General features: G+C 35.4%; 1 protein-coding gene across 1 annotated transcript in view; it reads left to right on the top strand.

Moving 5' to 3' along the window:
* The window catches only part of DHX15 (DEAH-box helicase 15), a 57,715-nt gene extending 42,270 nt beyond the window's left edge, over positions 1–15,445 (top strand). Inside the window, exons 7-14 of the mRNA XM_047719021.1 lie at positions 309–395; positions 1,929–2,078; positions 2,470–2,578; positions 3,070–3,261; positions 6,164–6,286; positions 11,766–11,956; positions 13,508–13,677; positions 14,878–15,445. Coding sequence (XP_047574977.1) covers positions 309–395; positions 1,929–2,078; positions 2,470–2,578; positions 3,070–3,261; positions 6,164–6,286; positions 11,766–11,956; positions 13,508–13,677; positions 14,878–14,995 — 1,140 coding nt within the window. The 3' untranslated portion in view covers positions 14,996–15,445. The remainder of the gene's footprint in view (positions 1–308; positions 396–1,928; positions 2,079–2,469; positions 2,579–3,069; positions 3,262–6,163; positions 6,287–11,765; positions 11,957–13,507; positions 13,678–14,877) is intronic.
* The last annotated feature ends 357 nt before the right edge of the window (positions 15,446–15,802 follow it).

The raw sequence follows: 15,802 nt of genomic DNA, 5'->3' as shown, positions 1-15,802 counted from the left end.
TATACTGTTTAATCAATATTTTTCTTTTGATGCTGTCCTTACATTTAAATAATCAAAACAATGTGATTGACTGATAACCTGGAGTAATATCTTTCTTTGAAAAACGAATTTGCTATGATGGACTAAATGAAATTTTGATTTAAGATCTTAAATATTAATTTCTTTATATTGCATTGGCCATTGAGGATGAAACCTTATTTTTAGTTTACTTACTGGATTGAAATTCATCAGTGAAACTTCATGGCTTACTGTTATCTCAGTTTTACTTGATTTACTATATAATTTATATACCATTAATTTCTTAACAGGTAGTTGTGTCAACTAACATTGCAGAGACATCTTTGACCATAGACGGTGTGGTATTTGTGATTGATCCTGGATTTGCAAAACAAAAGGTACATACTTTAGTACTTTAGTTGTATTCTTTATTAAATTGGTGTTAGCTTAAGAGTTCTTAATGTTTTCTCATTTAGTGACTACAGTTTACTTTTTGGAATTATTTTTCTCTTGTCTTGTGTTTTATTTTCAGGTGTTGGTGATAATGAACCTTTTCTGTTCTTATATGGCTCTCATGTATTAAGCCCATGCATAATGTTTAATCCTAGGGTCTGTATTTTTTTCCCTGTTAAGGTTAATTTGGTTTTTGTTGTTGGTGGTGTTGGGTTTTTTTTCATTGTTGTTCTTTATTTCTCTGTAGCATTGGCAAGTATTTTGGTTTCTGCATTCATTTAAGAAGTATGGAGGTTGGGGCGCCTGGGTGGCTCAGTGGGTTAGGCCTCTGCCTTCAGCTCAGGTCATGATCTCGATCTGGGTCCTGGGATTGAGCTCAACATCGGGCTTTCTGCTTGGCGGGGAGCCTGCTTCCTCCTCTCTCTCTCCTAGCTTCTCTACCTACTTGTGATCTCTCTCCCTGTCAAATAAATAAATAAAATCTTAAAAAAAAAAAAAAGTATGGAGGTAGTAATAAGAGGGATAGGATTGTCATTCCTCTAGATTGGTCACTTACCGAAGGAAATCAGAGTTTCTTTTATGTGCCAGGCATAGTAACTGAAAAGCTGTTAATGTTTTGTTTTTGTTTTTGTTTTTTTTAAATAATTTTTTTTTTTTAAGATTTTATTTAGTTATTTGACAGACAGAGATCACAAGTAGGCAGAGAGGCAGGCAGAGAGAGAGAGGAAGGGAAGCAGGCTCTCCGCTGAGCAGAGAGCCCGATGTGGGGCTCGATCCCAGGACCCTGAGACCATGACCTGAGCCTAAGGCAGAGGCTTAACCCACTGAGCCACCCAGGCGCCCCTGAAAAGCTGTTAATGTTAACCTCTAGTTGAACAGTGCTGAAAACCAAGCAGTTTGGTCAGAGGAAGTGACTGCTCAAGAAATATTGGGGATGTTCTGCAATTCACAGATCTTCGATTACATTTAGTTACATTTTGTAGGTGTAATTGGGAGAATTTGTTGCATGTAGTATTTGTGTTTCTGATGGAAATTTTTCTCTTTAAAGTGGCAGTGTGTAACTGACCTTTTTTGGACTAAGTTCAAAATATTTTTCTTGATGTTCACTCTGAACATCAAATGTTGAAATTGACAGATTATTTTCAGGCAGAAGCCTTTAAAACTGTCTGCTCTATGGAAGCAAGGTAAAACTAGTAGAACTGAAATTATTTTCAATTAGGAAGAGTAAAAGTGTTAGAAGCTTTGTGTATAATAGGTAAGAGCCTTTCCATGTTAGCTTGAATCTTCAGAATGATGGAGTCAGAATATCTGAAAGTTAAGGCACAGGGGGACCAGTTCCTGGTTTTGGTCTCTGATTTACAGCCTTCATCAGTACTACTTTATTTTGAGATTAGCTGTGGACTTTGCGTACTTCTGTTAGATTATAGTTTTGTGGTTAACTGGAGGAAAAATTCTTAACATTACTTTCATTCCAATAGGTATACAATCCTCGAATCAGAGTTGAGTCTCTCTTGGTAACAGCCATTAGTAAAGCTTCAGCTCAACAAAGAGCTGGTCGAGCTGGGCGTACCAGACCTGGGAAATGCTTCAGACTTTATACAGAGAAGGCTTATAAAACAGAAATGCAGGTAAGGGGTTTTGCTGTATCCTTCCTATTTGTATGGAAGGTTAAGTTGAATTTGTTACCAGAAGAAAATTGTTCTATTTACTTCATCTTGCCTTTGGTACCATAAGCTCCTTACTTTTTCCCCTAGTGAGATTTATGTTGTAATCTACCAGTACAGCTCTCTGTTACAGTTCTAAGTTGAAGGGAACAGTGGCAGTAACACTTTCAACCCTGTAAAGATAGTTCACAGGAAATACCTGATTTCTTTCTGGTATTTTTCTCATGTTGATTGGTGGTTTAGAAGTAATGCCAAAGTAAATAGCTAAAGAGGCAGAGAACAGATATGTTTTGTTTTCTGGAGCAAGAGGATTAAGGCATGTTTAACAGAATAAACATTCTTGTTTTTTTGCTAGGATAACACCTATCCTGAGATTTTGCGTTCTAATTTAGGATCAGTTGTGTTACAATTGAAGAAGCTTGGTATTGATGATTTGGTGCATTTTGACTTTATGGATCCACCAGGTATGAATTCTCAAAGCATATATTAGCAAACCTTTTAACCAGAGTTCAGTGTCTCTGCATCTTATTCATTACACACATACCCCTTATTTTTTTCTTCTGGTATCATGAGGAAGAGTCTCATATGGTAGCATTAAAGCTAAAAGAGTGACAACTATCTGAGAAAGTTCTTTTTAATTTGTTTCTTTCTTTGGAATAACTAAATATTCTGGGAATTATTGACTGGGCAGGAAAATCAGAAATTTCCGTTTTTTTAATGTTAGTATTGTTGTTTTTTTTAATATAGGAAAATGACAGTTTTAACTATGCAGGAAAATTTTGCAAGTTTATGTGATTCATTGTTTGCTAGATCTCTGTAACTGAATTTGATGACAGTTTGAGTTTTGAGTTTGGTCCACTGTAGAATGAAAAATGAGATGGCTTCTAATAATTTGTACTTTATCACATTTTTGCTTATTAAAGCAGTTTGTCTAATAGATTGTCTTTTTCCCCAGCTCCTGAAACTCTGATGAGAGCCTTAGAACTTTTGAATTACCTGGCTGCTTTAAATGATGATGGAGATCTGACTGAATTGGGATCCATGATGGCAGAGTTTCCTCTAGATCCACAGCTCGCTAAAATGGTTATTGCAAGTTGTGACTACAACTGTTCTAATGAGGTCCTATCTATTACTGCTATGTTGTCAGGTAATAGAGGGAAAGGAACTAAAAAAAGCCCAGCTCTTCACAGTTTGGGTGGACTTCACATTTGGTTTTGTTTTTTAATATCTAGTATGATAGTGGATTTTATAGTTGGTTTCGAGGAACTCATTTTGTTTCCTAAATCTCTTGTAAAAAGATTTATAAAGACATAATATTTTCAAAAGTAAAGTAATTGATTGTGCACAAAATATAGTAAAAGCATTGGCTCTCTTGAGTGCGAATAAAAATTGCAATAAGAAAAGAACAAGTCTGAGCACAATTGTAACGGAGTTCTTTGGTAGGTTCATCAGTTTTGCGGTTTATTACTGAAAGCACAAGAAGAAATTCGTTCTAGTACTTGGCACTATTAAGTGAGCCTGGGACAAACCCAAACTATCATTTAAATTGAGCTTTTCCTACATATATAAATATGTTTTCTAGTGGCAGTCAAGCAAACATGAATTTCAAAGTTAGTATCAAATAAATAGAAATAGTTATGTGTAATTTTAGGCTTAAAATCTAACCAGATGAGAATTCTTTTACAATGGCAGAAAACACTTGATAAAAGGAATATACCTAATAGATAATATTGCTAATTTTGGAAATTGGAGCATTAAGCTGAACAAATCATGCTGTTTTTAGTTAACAATAAAGCGTGATCCACAAATGAATTATAACTTGGAAATTAGACTTTCCAAAAAGAAGAAATATGATTAACAACTTTACACTGATTCTTATAGCTAAAAATAGAAGACATTTCATGTTTTTACTGATGATCAAAGTACTTTATACTACTAGTTCCAGTACTGGGGAGAATGACTTCAGTTTCAGAGTGGTTTATTCGTCTTTATTATAACTTAATGCCTCAAATAATTCAAAATCTTATTTAGAATTAAAGGATAAATTGACAGATTTCCTAAATATAAAATTTTGGCTTAGTTTAGATGTATGGTATGTTTTAATGGTGTGAATTTTTTATTTAAGAACTAGCTAAATGTTTTTTTGCAGAGTTATGACTGATCAGACTCAGAGCAGATGGGCAGGGCAGTATCGAATCATTTTAATAAAATTGTAGTTTCACTTGCGGAGGTGGTGGTAGGTTGTTGTCTGCCTTTCTTATGTGTTTTTGTTAGATGCTCCCAGTTGGTATTTACCCACGATTTTAGTTTGCAGAGAAAGTGTGGGGCAAGATTAACAGATTGTTTGTGTATTTATTTGTTTTCTGCTCAGTTTTTATTCTTCCTGTTTCTCTTATCAGGGATACTACATAATTACCATCATATGAGTCTAGATTACTAGCTCTTTAAAAAACTGGTCATTGTGACGCAGTTGAAATCTTCCAACTATATCTCTTATTTGTAATAAGGAGCTCTGCACAACACAGGGGTTTATTAGCACATCAAGATTATGGACATTTATGTGTAGTGGTTATTAAGCATGGCATTTGTGGGGGGGAATGTTAAAGGGAGAGGAAGAAGTCACGGAACAAAAACAGTTTGCCGAGTTTATACTGCTTTGTTTTCCATTTAAATAGTTTTTGAAATTTTCAGGTCCTGATACAAAATAGTATAATCAAGGGCCTTCTAGGGTGCTACTTATTCCCACTGTTAATTCTGGGAGCTAGTTCATATTTACTTTCACATTTTTGAGAGGTTTCTGTACTTCTATGAATTACCTTGCTTCAGTTACATTAAGCAAGATATTTAATTTATATTTATTGTGATCGTATGTCATTGTCTTTATTTGGCTTCTTTGGTATCTTTTTAAAGGGGAAACTGTATGGGAAAGTAATTTGATACTGTATTTGATCTTGTTGTTGATTATTCCCATTATCTTCTATCTGGACTGATCATTTATACTTTTTTATATTGACAAGGTTTTAAGAGCTTTAAAAATGTGTTGACAAAGTCCCAAGCTGTTAAGTATTTTTACTTTCATACTGCTTTTATTACTATGGAATTGCTAAAGTGAATTAAGGAAAGTTGTATTTTAAAAATGTAGTGCACGCTTTGTAACAACTTAAAGTTTTATGTGAATTAACATTGAGGCTCTAAACAAATACTGTAGTTACATATTTTGGTGACCCTTGAAATAATGACTGTTTCAGACTAATTGTCAACTTTTTAAATACTGAATTTTGCTTTTTATATTGAGGTTTTGATTCAAATAACAGTTTTTTTTTTTTAACTTGGGACGTCATTTTCTAATCTTTTTATTAAAATGCTGGAAAACTAGGCTGAATATCTGCAGCCTTTTTGAATTTTCTTAATTCAAAGGCGGTTTAACCTTCCACCACTACTGCTATCATCAAAACCCAAGATTTCATGATATTTTTTTATGTTTACATATGCTTCTGCTCACCGGTGCTAATAGTGATACCCACCAGTTGGTAATAGCCATAGCACTAGGGAAAAAATTACAGTAGAAATGTGGCAATAGACTGGTTAGAAAGTTGTTTTTAGCCCTGCAGTGGGCAAATAGAACTCATAACTTCCATAGCCATTCAATGGATTTAGTGGATGGCCTTTTGAAAAATTACATTTAGCTTAAAGGCTATTGACACCATAATTCTGGTTATTGGTAGAGCTATCGGCACTGGTTTTTGAAATAAGTCGAGCTTTCTATTTCTAGTATCTTGATGGCCTTCAGAATAGCTGTTTGATGCCTACTTTTAGATCTAGTTAAAATAATCAGGTACTCTGTAGCTTTGAAACCCTCTTGTCTTACAGATGTGGTTAGGTGTTGATGTACCAAATCAAGGTAGTAAACAGTCCAAGATGCAGTTGGAGGCCATCCTGCCCTGCCCTATGCTCTGTGAACTGACCTAGCTAGGCCTTGTTCCTCTATCTGTGAATGCGTGACTCATCGATATGGGCGTTTGTGTTGGGCCCATACCAACCTTGTTTAGTCCCACAGTGTTTTGTTCGCCCCACGGAGGCCAAGAAAGCCGCAGATGAAGCCAAGATGAGATTTGCCCACATAGATGGAGATCATCTGACACTGCTGAATGTCTACCATGCTTTTAAACAAAGTAAGTGTAAATTAGATTGAAGGCACTCTTTTGTCTAAATGTCACTTGCAGCATATAAGATGTTTCTTCATCTTACTTTCATTTATTATCTGTGACAACTTTACATTAGAAACCCAGAGGTACTTTAGAAAAAACTCCTGACTAGCATTTAAAATAAAAATTGTCTGTCCTTTCCAAAGTTGTTTATTTATAATCAGGGGGAAAATACCAATTATAGAAATCTGGAAAATAGAGCAATAAAAACAGAATACAAAATAGTATAATATTTATCACTGACCTATAATTTTTATGTACCTTTTTTTCCTTTCCTTTCATTCATTATATGTGAATAGTTTTGTATCATTTATAGAATCTTTACTGCTTAATAATTTTACTAATAAATAGCTCTTAAGTAAATATAAAACTAACAAAATAGAAAAATGGGCTGCAGATGTGAATGACCATTCTCAGGTTATAAGTGGTCCATATACATGAGGAGAAAGATAACTCTACTTGTAGTTCAAGAGCATTATTATTGAGAGGTGCCATTTTCTCACCTATAAAACTGGCAAAGCTTATAGAAAAATAGTCCTGAGCTCTGTAGGAGTGGGTTTAGTGTAACAATCCTACACAATATAAATTGATGTGGTCTTTATGAAAAGCAGTAGATTTTATGTCACTGAGATCTGAAGAAGTTCACACCCTTTGACCCAGAAATAATCTATGAAGTTATCTTTCAGTGTCCAGTGGACACAGATATAATTAAAAGATTTCATCCCAGAATTATATGTGATAGTAAAAAGGGTAGGGGGGAACTGTCTTAATGCCCACCAATAAAAAGGTGGTTCAGTGATTTATGCTGTACTGTTCTAGCTTAGCTTTTCTTTTCTTCTTTCTCTTCTCTTCTCTTCTCTTCTCTTCTCTTCTCTTCTCTTCTCTTCTCTTCTCTTTTTTACATTTATTTGAAAGAGAGAGAAAGAAAGAGCACAGGTCCGGGGCGGAGGGTAGGGAGAAGCAGACTCCCTGCTGAGCAGAGAGCCAGAATGAGGGGCTTGATCCCAGGATCCAGGGATCATGACCTGAGCTGAAGGCAGACAGTTAACTGACTGAGCCATCCAGGTGCCCTATTCTAACTTTAAATCATTTTCAGAGACTGTTTAGTGACATGAAAAACATTTTTCCATTTGTTTGAGAACAAGGAAATACAGTGGCTCAAATTCAGGTTTTTCACGTCGTTTTATTTGTAACTCATTTTTGTTATCTTCTAAAAATCTATTTACACTCCTAAAATTGTCTGTTCATTTTGGCCCATCTCTTTTGGGTGGGGATGAATTTATTTATCTCAGAGTCCAGAAATGCTGCAGAGCCAGTAAGTGGAACAAAGAGCATAGCTGCCAAAGTGCTGCACGTCTGTGTGTTGTGTCCAGTGTGCTGATAATGCATAATGTTAAAGACTGTTCCTGATAGGTTAGGTCAATTCAAGAAGTACACTATATTCCTGTGTGTATCAGACAGGTGGTGTCATGGTGGTTGGTGGTGGACTATGTGACCACCAGGCACATAACCTATTAACTGACGGGGAGGCTGCCGAGGGGAAGGTCTTGAGAAGGAGCAGATTCATGTCCATCTTGGTTCTCAAAATCCTTTGATATCATTAAAATACTGTTTTGAGTGGAAATTAAAAGATATCTAATGGAGCAGCATGGGTTTTTACCATGTATGTATCACAAGACATTTTAATGTTCTTTTAAGTTAGGAGATTGTATTACTTTGTTATTTAAGTTCTCTTTAAATAACTATTAAAAGTTTTTTAAGTTATATAAGCGCAGCAGTTGGTATATTTGGATTTCATCAGTTGCTTTGAGAATGAAGTTTAGGTTTGATAGTATAGAGCTGTGTATTTAGATTTTAAGTATGAATGTAACAATTCAGTTTTTGAAATTTGCGTTGTTTACTGTTTCACATGATAAAATTAGTAAATAATGCTTTTTTTTCTTTACATATTGGTAGTTGGGAGCTTTCTATGAAAATATTGAACAGTAGATAATCTATAAAAGCTTTATCCTACCGTTTCTTAGTAAGACTACGAGGAGTGTCATGAATTAGAGAGGTAGCATCCATTCTCTAGATGCTTGATCCTTGTCTACTACATGCTTCTCACTGTCATAGGGATGGTAAGCTGTTGGGTGTTTTTAGACCTTTTACTCCATATACTTGTAATAAATAAGGTCAAAGGAAACAATGAACATTTGATAGAAGTGTCCCCAGTAGTCAAAGGATTTAGCCTTTAATTACTGCCTGTCATTTTTTCAAATAAAGGGAGCTGTTTAAAAAATAATATCAGACTTACAGATCTCTGCATAATATTTGAACATTTCATATCCCTTTATTGAATTTGGAATGTTTTCACTAATGATTTTTAAATGATGCTATGTTTGTTAATGTTGTTAATTGAAACGTTAAGTATAGCAACCGTGTTTCAGATACTCGTCAAGAGGAACTATCTTATTGGAGACAATGACAGTGGCTGATTACATAGAAAAGCTAAAATTCATCTTGATATACTATATGTTTATTTAAAAAATAAATTTAGAGAGGAGAGCGCGCATGGGCATGCACCTGAGCAGAGGGGTGTAGAGGCAGAGGGAGAGGAGAATCTTTTTTTTTTTTTTTTAAGATTTTATTTATTTGTCAGAGAGGGAGAGAGAGCGAGCACAGGCAGACAGAATGGCAGGCAGAGGCAGAGGGAGAAGCAGGCTCCCTGACAAGCAAGGAGCCCGATGTGGGACTCTATCCCAGGACGCCGGGATCATGACCTGAGCTGAAGGCAGCTGCCTAACCAACTGAGCCACCCAGGCATCCCAGGAGAGGAGAATCTTAAGCACACTCCACTGTGAGCTTGGAGCCCATTGTGGGGCTCCCTCTCAGGACCCTCAAGTCAAGACCTGAGCTGGAAGTTGAGAATTGGTTGTTTAACTGACTGAGCCACCCAGGCGTCTCTGAAATAACACTTTTGAGAAACAACTAGATTTAAATTATCTTCGAACACCTTGATTTGTCTGTATATCTGATTTCACTCTGAAATGATTTGACTTTAGGTCTTTTTTTTTTTTTTTTTTTTTTTTAAAGAGTTTGTTTATTTCTTTGACAGAGAGAAATCACAAATAGAGAGGCAGGCAGAGAGAGAGAGAGAGGGAAGCAGGCTCCCCGCTGAGCAGAGAGCCCGACGCGGGACTCAGTCCCAGGACCCCGAGATCATGACCTGAGCTGAAGGCAGCGGCTTAACCCACTGAGCCACCCAGGCGCCCCTGACTTTAGATCTTAAAAGTAGTTCTGCTGTATTGGTTAAGAAATTTATAGCTAGCATTATTTTAAAATATTTCCAGTTTTGGATTTTATTTTTCCCATTTATCAACTTATTTCTCACAAATTTAGAAAGTACTTGTAGTACTGCCAGATAGTGTTTAACTTGACCACTTAAAAATTGCCATTTTGTTACCCTAAAGAGTATTCTCTTTAGGGGATATGAGTTCTGAACTTTAGAACCTCAGAAAAGCTATACTTCAGATCAGAGTATGCAAATCAGCTGCCCTTTTCAAGGGCCCCCTTTCTTACTGTCTCAGTGTGGGCATTTCCATTGCGTTTCAGCTCCGTACGTTGCACCAGCATAAGCGAGGATGCCTCTAAAGCATACTTTCTTCTCTTTGTGTTATCTCCTGAAGATACTTGGTTGGTGCTTTGTTTTAAATGTCAGTAAGTTCAGATGGATACTTGTTCTCATTCTACATGGGTTAATGACTTGAACACATCAGTTCTTTAATTTAAAAGATCCATTTTACTACCTCACCTGCCCACCCATCCTTTCTGAAATGTGGCTGCATTTTGTAATGAGCAGACACTGATTAATATATGTTGTTCCTTTGAAAAACAATTAAAATGTTGTATGTTACAATTGGTAGAATCCTAGAACTAAGGAGAAAAGAGTGTGCCAAAGATTAATGTATATTACAGAAGCTGCAGAAGGATTAACATAGTTCCGATTTTAAGATTCCCTCCCTCCGCCCCCCATTTCACAGTAACCCTCTTAGGTTTATTTATCAAAAGGCCTATGAAGTAAATGATGAAGTTTTCCATTGTGACTCTCCAGGACATAAAAATGTCACTGTATAATATTTTATATTATGCTGCAGTTTGAGCTCTTTACTTAAATGAGCAAACAGTGGATTGGTTGGAAGCTTGTCAAGGATTCATCAGTAGAGAAATATCTTTGGTAATAAATGCATGCAGTGAAATTATTTGAAGTGTTTAGCTTTGTTTATTAATAATAATAAGACTTGTTTATTAAACATGAGTAGGGATTCCAGAATCCTTATAAACTATATCATTTGTATTTTTTTTTTACTTTTACAGTCTAGCTCTAGTTTTTTTATTCCAGTTTTTATTTTAATTCTAGTTAGTTGGCATATAGTGTTATATTAATTTCAGATGTTCAGTATAGTAACTCAGCACTTCCATACATCATCCTGTGCTCATTGCTGTTTAAAGGGATACATTCATCCCTGTGTTTATAGCAGCAGTATTTTATAATAGTCAACATATAGAAGCAGCCCAAGTGTCCATTGATTGATAAATGGGTAAAGATGACGTGGGGCTGTGTGTGTATAGTGGAATATTACTCAGCCATTAAAAAAAAAATGAATTCTTGCTATTTTCAGTGACAAGGACAGAGCTAGAGAGTATAATGCGAAGTGAAATAAGTCAGAGAAAGACAAGTACCATATGATTTCACTCAACATGGAATTTAAGAAAACAAGCAAAGGGAAAAAATAAGATAGGATCAAATCAAGAAACAGACTCTTAATTATAGAGAACAGCATGATGGTTACCAGAGGGGAGGTGGCAGAGGGAGGAGTTAAAAAAAAAAAAATAGGTGGTTGGGATTAAGGAGTGCTTTACCACTTATATTTTAAATCTTGTTTGTCCTCCATTAAAAGGCACATGGGTTGCAGTGAAACTTTTAAATATTTAGCTCTAGATTTGTGCTCTAGCTCAGTAGTAGTTAAATAAAAATTATGTAGTAGTCATTTGAATTCAGTTTTACAACTTCTAAATTATATTTGGTAATCTTAATCTAAGTCTGTCCTTTGAAATGAGGAAGACATGACATTTTATCACATTCCCTCATCCCATCTTTGTCTGTTAGACTATATGAGAATCAACCAGGTGGGTGTTAATGGGTGATGTAACTTCATCAAAAATACTTTATTCAAAATCAGAATCCAGTAGCCAGAAACCTTAGTGCTATTTCTGATTTTGAACTTCACTATAGATTTTTAGGAAAGTTGATAACATTGTGGTTCTTTTATAACACTGATGTGGCTAATTCTCCTTTCTATATTACTTAGTTTATTCTTAGTAATGATTTTTCTTTTTAATTAGATGATATACCTATATGGATAATTCACGTCCCCTCTTTTTTCCCCTCCCTCCAACTTTGTAGATCATGAATCGGTTCAGTGGTGTTATGACAACTTCATTAACTACAGGTCCCTGATGTCAGCAGATAATGTACGCCAGCAGCTATCACGAATTATGGACAGATTTAATTTGCCTCGTCGAAGTACTGACTTTACAAGCAGGGACTATTATATTAATATAAGAAAAGCTTTGGTTACTGGGTATTTTATGCAGGTATGTGGCTAATACATGCATGCGTGTATAATTAAATGTTTATATAATAATGTTTGCTTTCTATAACAGCCCTTTAAATCTACTTAAACAAGTTAAAGAATGTCTCTGAATATTGATTTTAAATGTTATGTCCAGATTTTGGACTGAACTAATAATATACCAAGAAATTTTGTGTGTCTAAAAAAAATGAGTGACAGATTAACTCATTAAATGACAAAGTTAGTAATCCATTTATGTAGAAATCGGTTTGGAATTACTCTTTAATTAGCAGTCTTTTTTTTTTTTTTAGATTTTATTTATTTGACAGAGAGATCACAAGTAGGCAGAGAGACAGACAGAGATGAGGAGAAGCAGGCTCCCTGCTGAGCAGAGAGCCCGATGTGAGACCTGATCCTAGGCCCTTGGGATCATGACCTGAGCTGAAGGCAGAGGCTTAACCACTGAGCCAGCCACCCAGGTGCCCCTTAAGGGATTTTAAACAAATTATGTTTAAAAACTCATTCCCTGGTGGTAAAATTGAAAACAAATCAATCCATTACTTGTGATTGGATTGATTTTAATCATCACTTCTGTTTCCTGTTTGTTCATTCTCTATTTTGGCTGTGTCTGTTAAGCAAGATGTGGCCTGCCTCAAATAGTATAGATTTCTGCTTCTGTGAAAGTTAAACTTGGTTAGAAACAGGGCATCCAGTATAGTACCTGGCATCTAGTAGGTGCATAGTAATTATTTATTGAAGGAAATTGAGTTCATTTTTCTGTTCTTTATTAATAATTCTTCATTTCTGTCATTCATACACATTCTTCATATTACTATAATTCTAGAATTGGAAAAGGCATATCATCTGTTTCAGTGTTAGCTAATTAAATGGTAGGTAAGTTCCACCAGTTGATGTGTTTGATTATAGATAGAAGAAATGGAGGCAAGAAGCACGTGCACCTTTCTCTGCTCCATTCTTGTTATATTTTCTTTGTAGACTACCTTTTGTTTTATTTTTCCATCTTAATCATGAATGTACCAGTAATTGTTCATCTAATACACGGTTGCCACCTGGCACTAAGGATCCCACTCTAGATAGATTAAGGCAAGAAGGACTAGATAGTGTATATATAAGGCTCCATGGGCCCATTAAGTCACTGTTCAAACTGCTTAACCCTGCCTGCTGCCCTCGCAGTGCAGATGTGGCCATGGGCAAATCCACATCCATGTGTTCCAGTGAAACTTTATTTATGGACCCTGAAATTCAGATTACATGATTTTCATTGGTTACCAAGTACTGTTCTTTTGTTGTTGTCCCCGCCCCCCAATTCTTTAAAGACATGGACCATTTTTGGCTGATAGGCCTTAACAAATGCAGACAATGAATTGGATTTGGCATGCAGTAATTTGCTGATCCCCTGCTTTATAAGGCAGTGATAAGTAAGTGTAGCCCCTGAATAAAAAGCAAAAGTTGAGGCCTGCCTGTTCTAATTGTATAGGTGGCTTTATACCACTTTTGCTTTCTAAGTAGCACATCAAGAGCATTGTATTAATTTACTGGATTTTGGTTTCAGGTGGCACATTTAGAACGAACAGGGCATTACTTAACTGTGAAAGATAACCAGGTGGTTCAGTTGCATCCCTCTACTGTTCTTGACCACAAGCCTGAATGGGTGCTTTATAATGAGTTTGTTCTTACAACAAAGAATTACATCCGGACGTGTACAGATATCAAGCCAGAATGGTAAGTACCACCCTTTGTTCTAACAGTTTTTGTTAGCATTTTTGCTCAGAATGGAATCTGACTTTGTTGCACTAGTCCTATCCTGGAACTTAATGTTTTTTCTCATCAGCTCAGGATATGTGCTCCCATGTTTAGGTATGGGGCCTTGATCTGATAGTATGTTTGATCTCTTAGAATCTTTGCTTTGCTAAGAGGATGGTGGGATTGTTGGTATGGGCATGGGCAGGATTTGAAGCCAAATATAAAACTATAGTTGACTAGCTTCAGGAGTGTCCTAGGAGCTATTTTGTTGTGATCAACTCAAGTCTACTGGTACTGTACTTGAAACAGTCTTTTATCATTAGCTCTGAACTATTTATATGTTGATGTTTTAAAGAGTCAGTAAGCAAACATAAAAACTACAAGTCTTGTTGTATCTTAGCATATTTGATTTGTAGATTGTTATAGGAACTGATTGTGTTATTTTAAGCAAAATTACCACCACTCCCCTTTTGTATGTCTGGTTTTTGGTTTGGTTGGTTGGTTGGTTTACCAGAGTCCATTCTGTAACTTACGATAGGAGATGTCAGCCAAGAATGGTGGGACTGAAAGCACTAATTTTAGTTGATGTCACTTGCTAGATATTGTGAGGCTTCTTTCCTGCACAGATTTATGACTTTTGACACTTGTGTAGGACATTACCATTTTATCTTAAATTCTTTGTTGAGAAAAAAATTGTATGGCTAAACATTAAAAAAGATTCAAGTGAATTCTTTGGGGTGTAGATCTATATTTATGGTTAGTAAACTTTGAGAAGATACAATCATTTGAATGCAAAGATATTTTTCATATAGAACCTGTACTACTATAACCTTGGAGAGGTTGGTCAAAATAGTGTTCTAGAGTGAAGAAATGAAGACCTTATTTTAATATCTTTATGTTAATGTGAGAAAGGTTTTTGAAAGGATTTGTCTTGAGCTTTTTTTTTTTTTTTTAAAGTTATGGAAATTCCAACATCAGAAAATTTTACAGCTTGCGAAAGTAATGCACTTCTAAAAGCAGTGTTTGTATGGATTAGGCGTTTGCAGTTGTAAAGTTGATTTGGATTTGTAGATTTACCTTTGTTCATTAATATTTTAATGAGTAATTCCTATCCTGTTAGCAACTCTAGTCTTTAATTAAATGATAATTTGGTAATTTTCCCTCCCCCCTTCTGGACAGGTTGGTGAAAATTGCCCCTCAATATTATGACATGAGCAATTTCCCACAGTGTGAAGCAAAGAGACAGTTGGACCGCATCATTGCCAAACTTCAATCCAAGGAATATTCACAGTACTGAATTCCAGTGCTTAGAACTGAAGTTATTCAGAGGACAGCTTTAAAAGATGAATGAACTCAAAAGTTCAAGTTGTGCTCTTCACGTTGGTTCAATAATGGCCTTTATTTGAAAGCTTTTTAATTTTTCTTTACAGTAAATATTCCATTCTGATTTCATAAATTAAACATTTATGCCTCCCTTTTGTGTTGACACTGTAGCTCATACTGGAAAAGTCGATCAATGTTTTGCAGTTTATTGAAAGTAGTTCTATATATAACAATGTTATAAGCATTTCTTTAGAAATGGTTGAAAATGCTTCTAAAATGTGATTATCGACCATGGTATGCATGATCGTTGTAATTGTTGACATTCCTTTTAGAAGTTGTGAAATGTTACAACTTGTGCTTATGTAGACACAATCTTCTGTCTCAGTACAGAGGCACTGACTTCAATAAAGTCTATTTATACTAATTTCAGCCAAAGCACTTTGATATCTTTGTTCTAGTCTCTCTAAATATGGCTTCTTCTCTTCTCAAGTGTGGGACTTTTTTGTTTTTTAATTGTAAGTATACTATGATTTCGTATTTAACATCTTTACACAAAGGCTACTGCTCCTTAGATAAAATGGTCATTAAAGCAATATTTTTAAGGTGATAGCATGGTACTTTGTTAGGTTAAGCAAGGTGTGATCTAATGGGATAAAAGTGTATGTTTTCATTCAAAATTGGCTCTCCAAGGACTGAATAATGAAAGAATAGCTTTCTCTTCGTCTTAAAGTTCATTTCATAAGGCTGATTTATTACCCCATTTTTAGCAGATCTTTTTATT

This window comes from Lutra lutra, chromosome 2, assembly GCF_902655055.1.
Source record: "Lutra lutra chromosome 2, mLutLut1.2, whole genome shotgun sequence".
NCBI lineage: Eukaryota > Metazoa > Chordata > Mammalia > Carnivora > Mustelidae > Lutra > Lutra lutra.
This window is presented reverse-complemented; position numbering and strand designations above follow the sequence as displayed.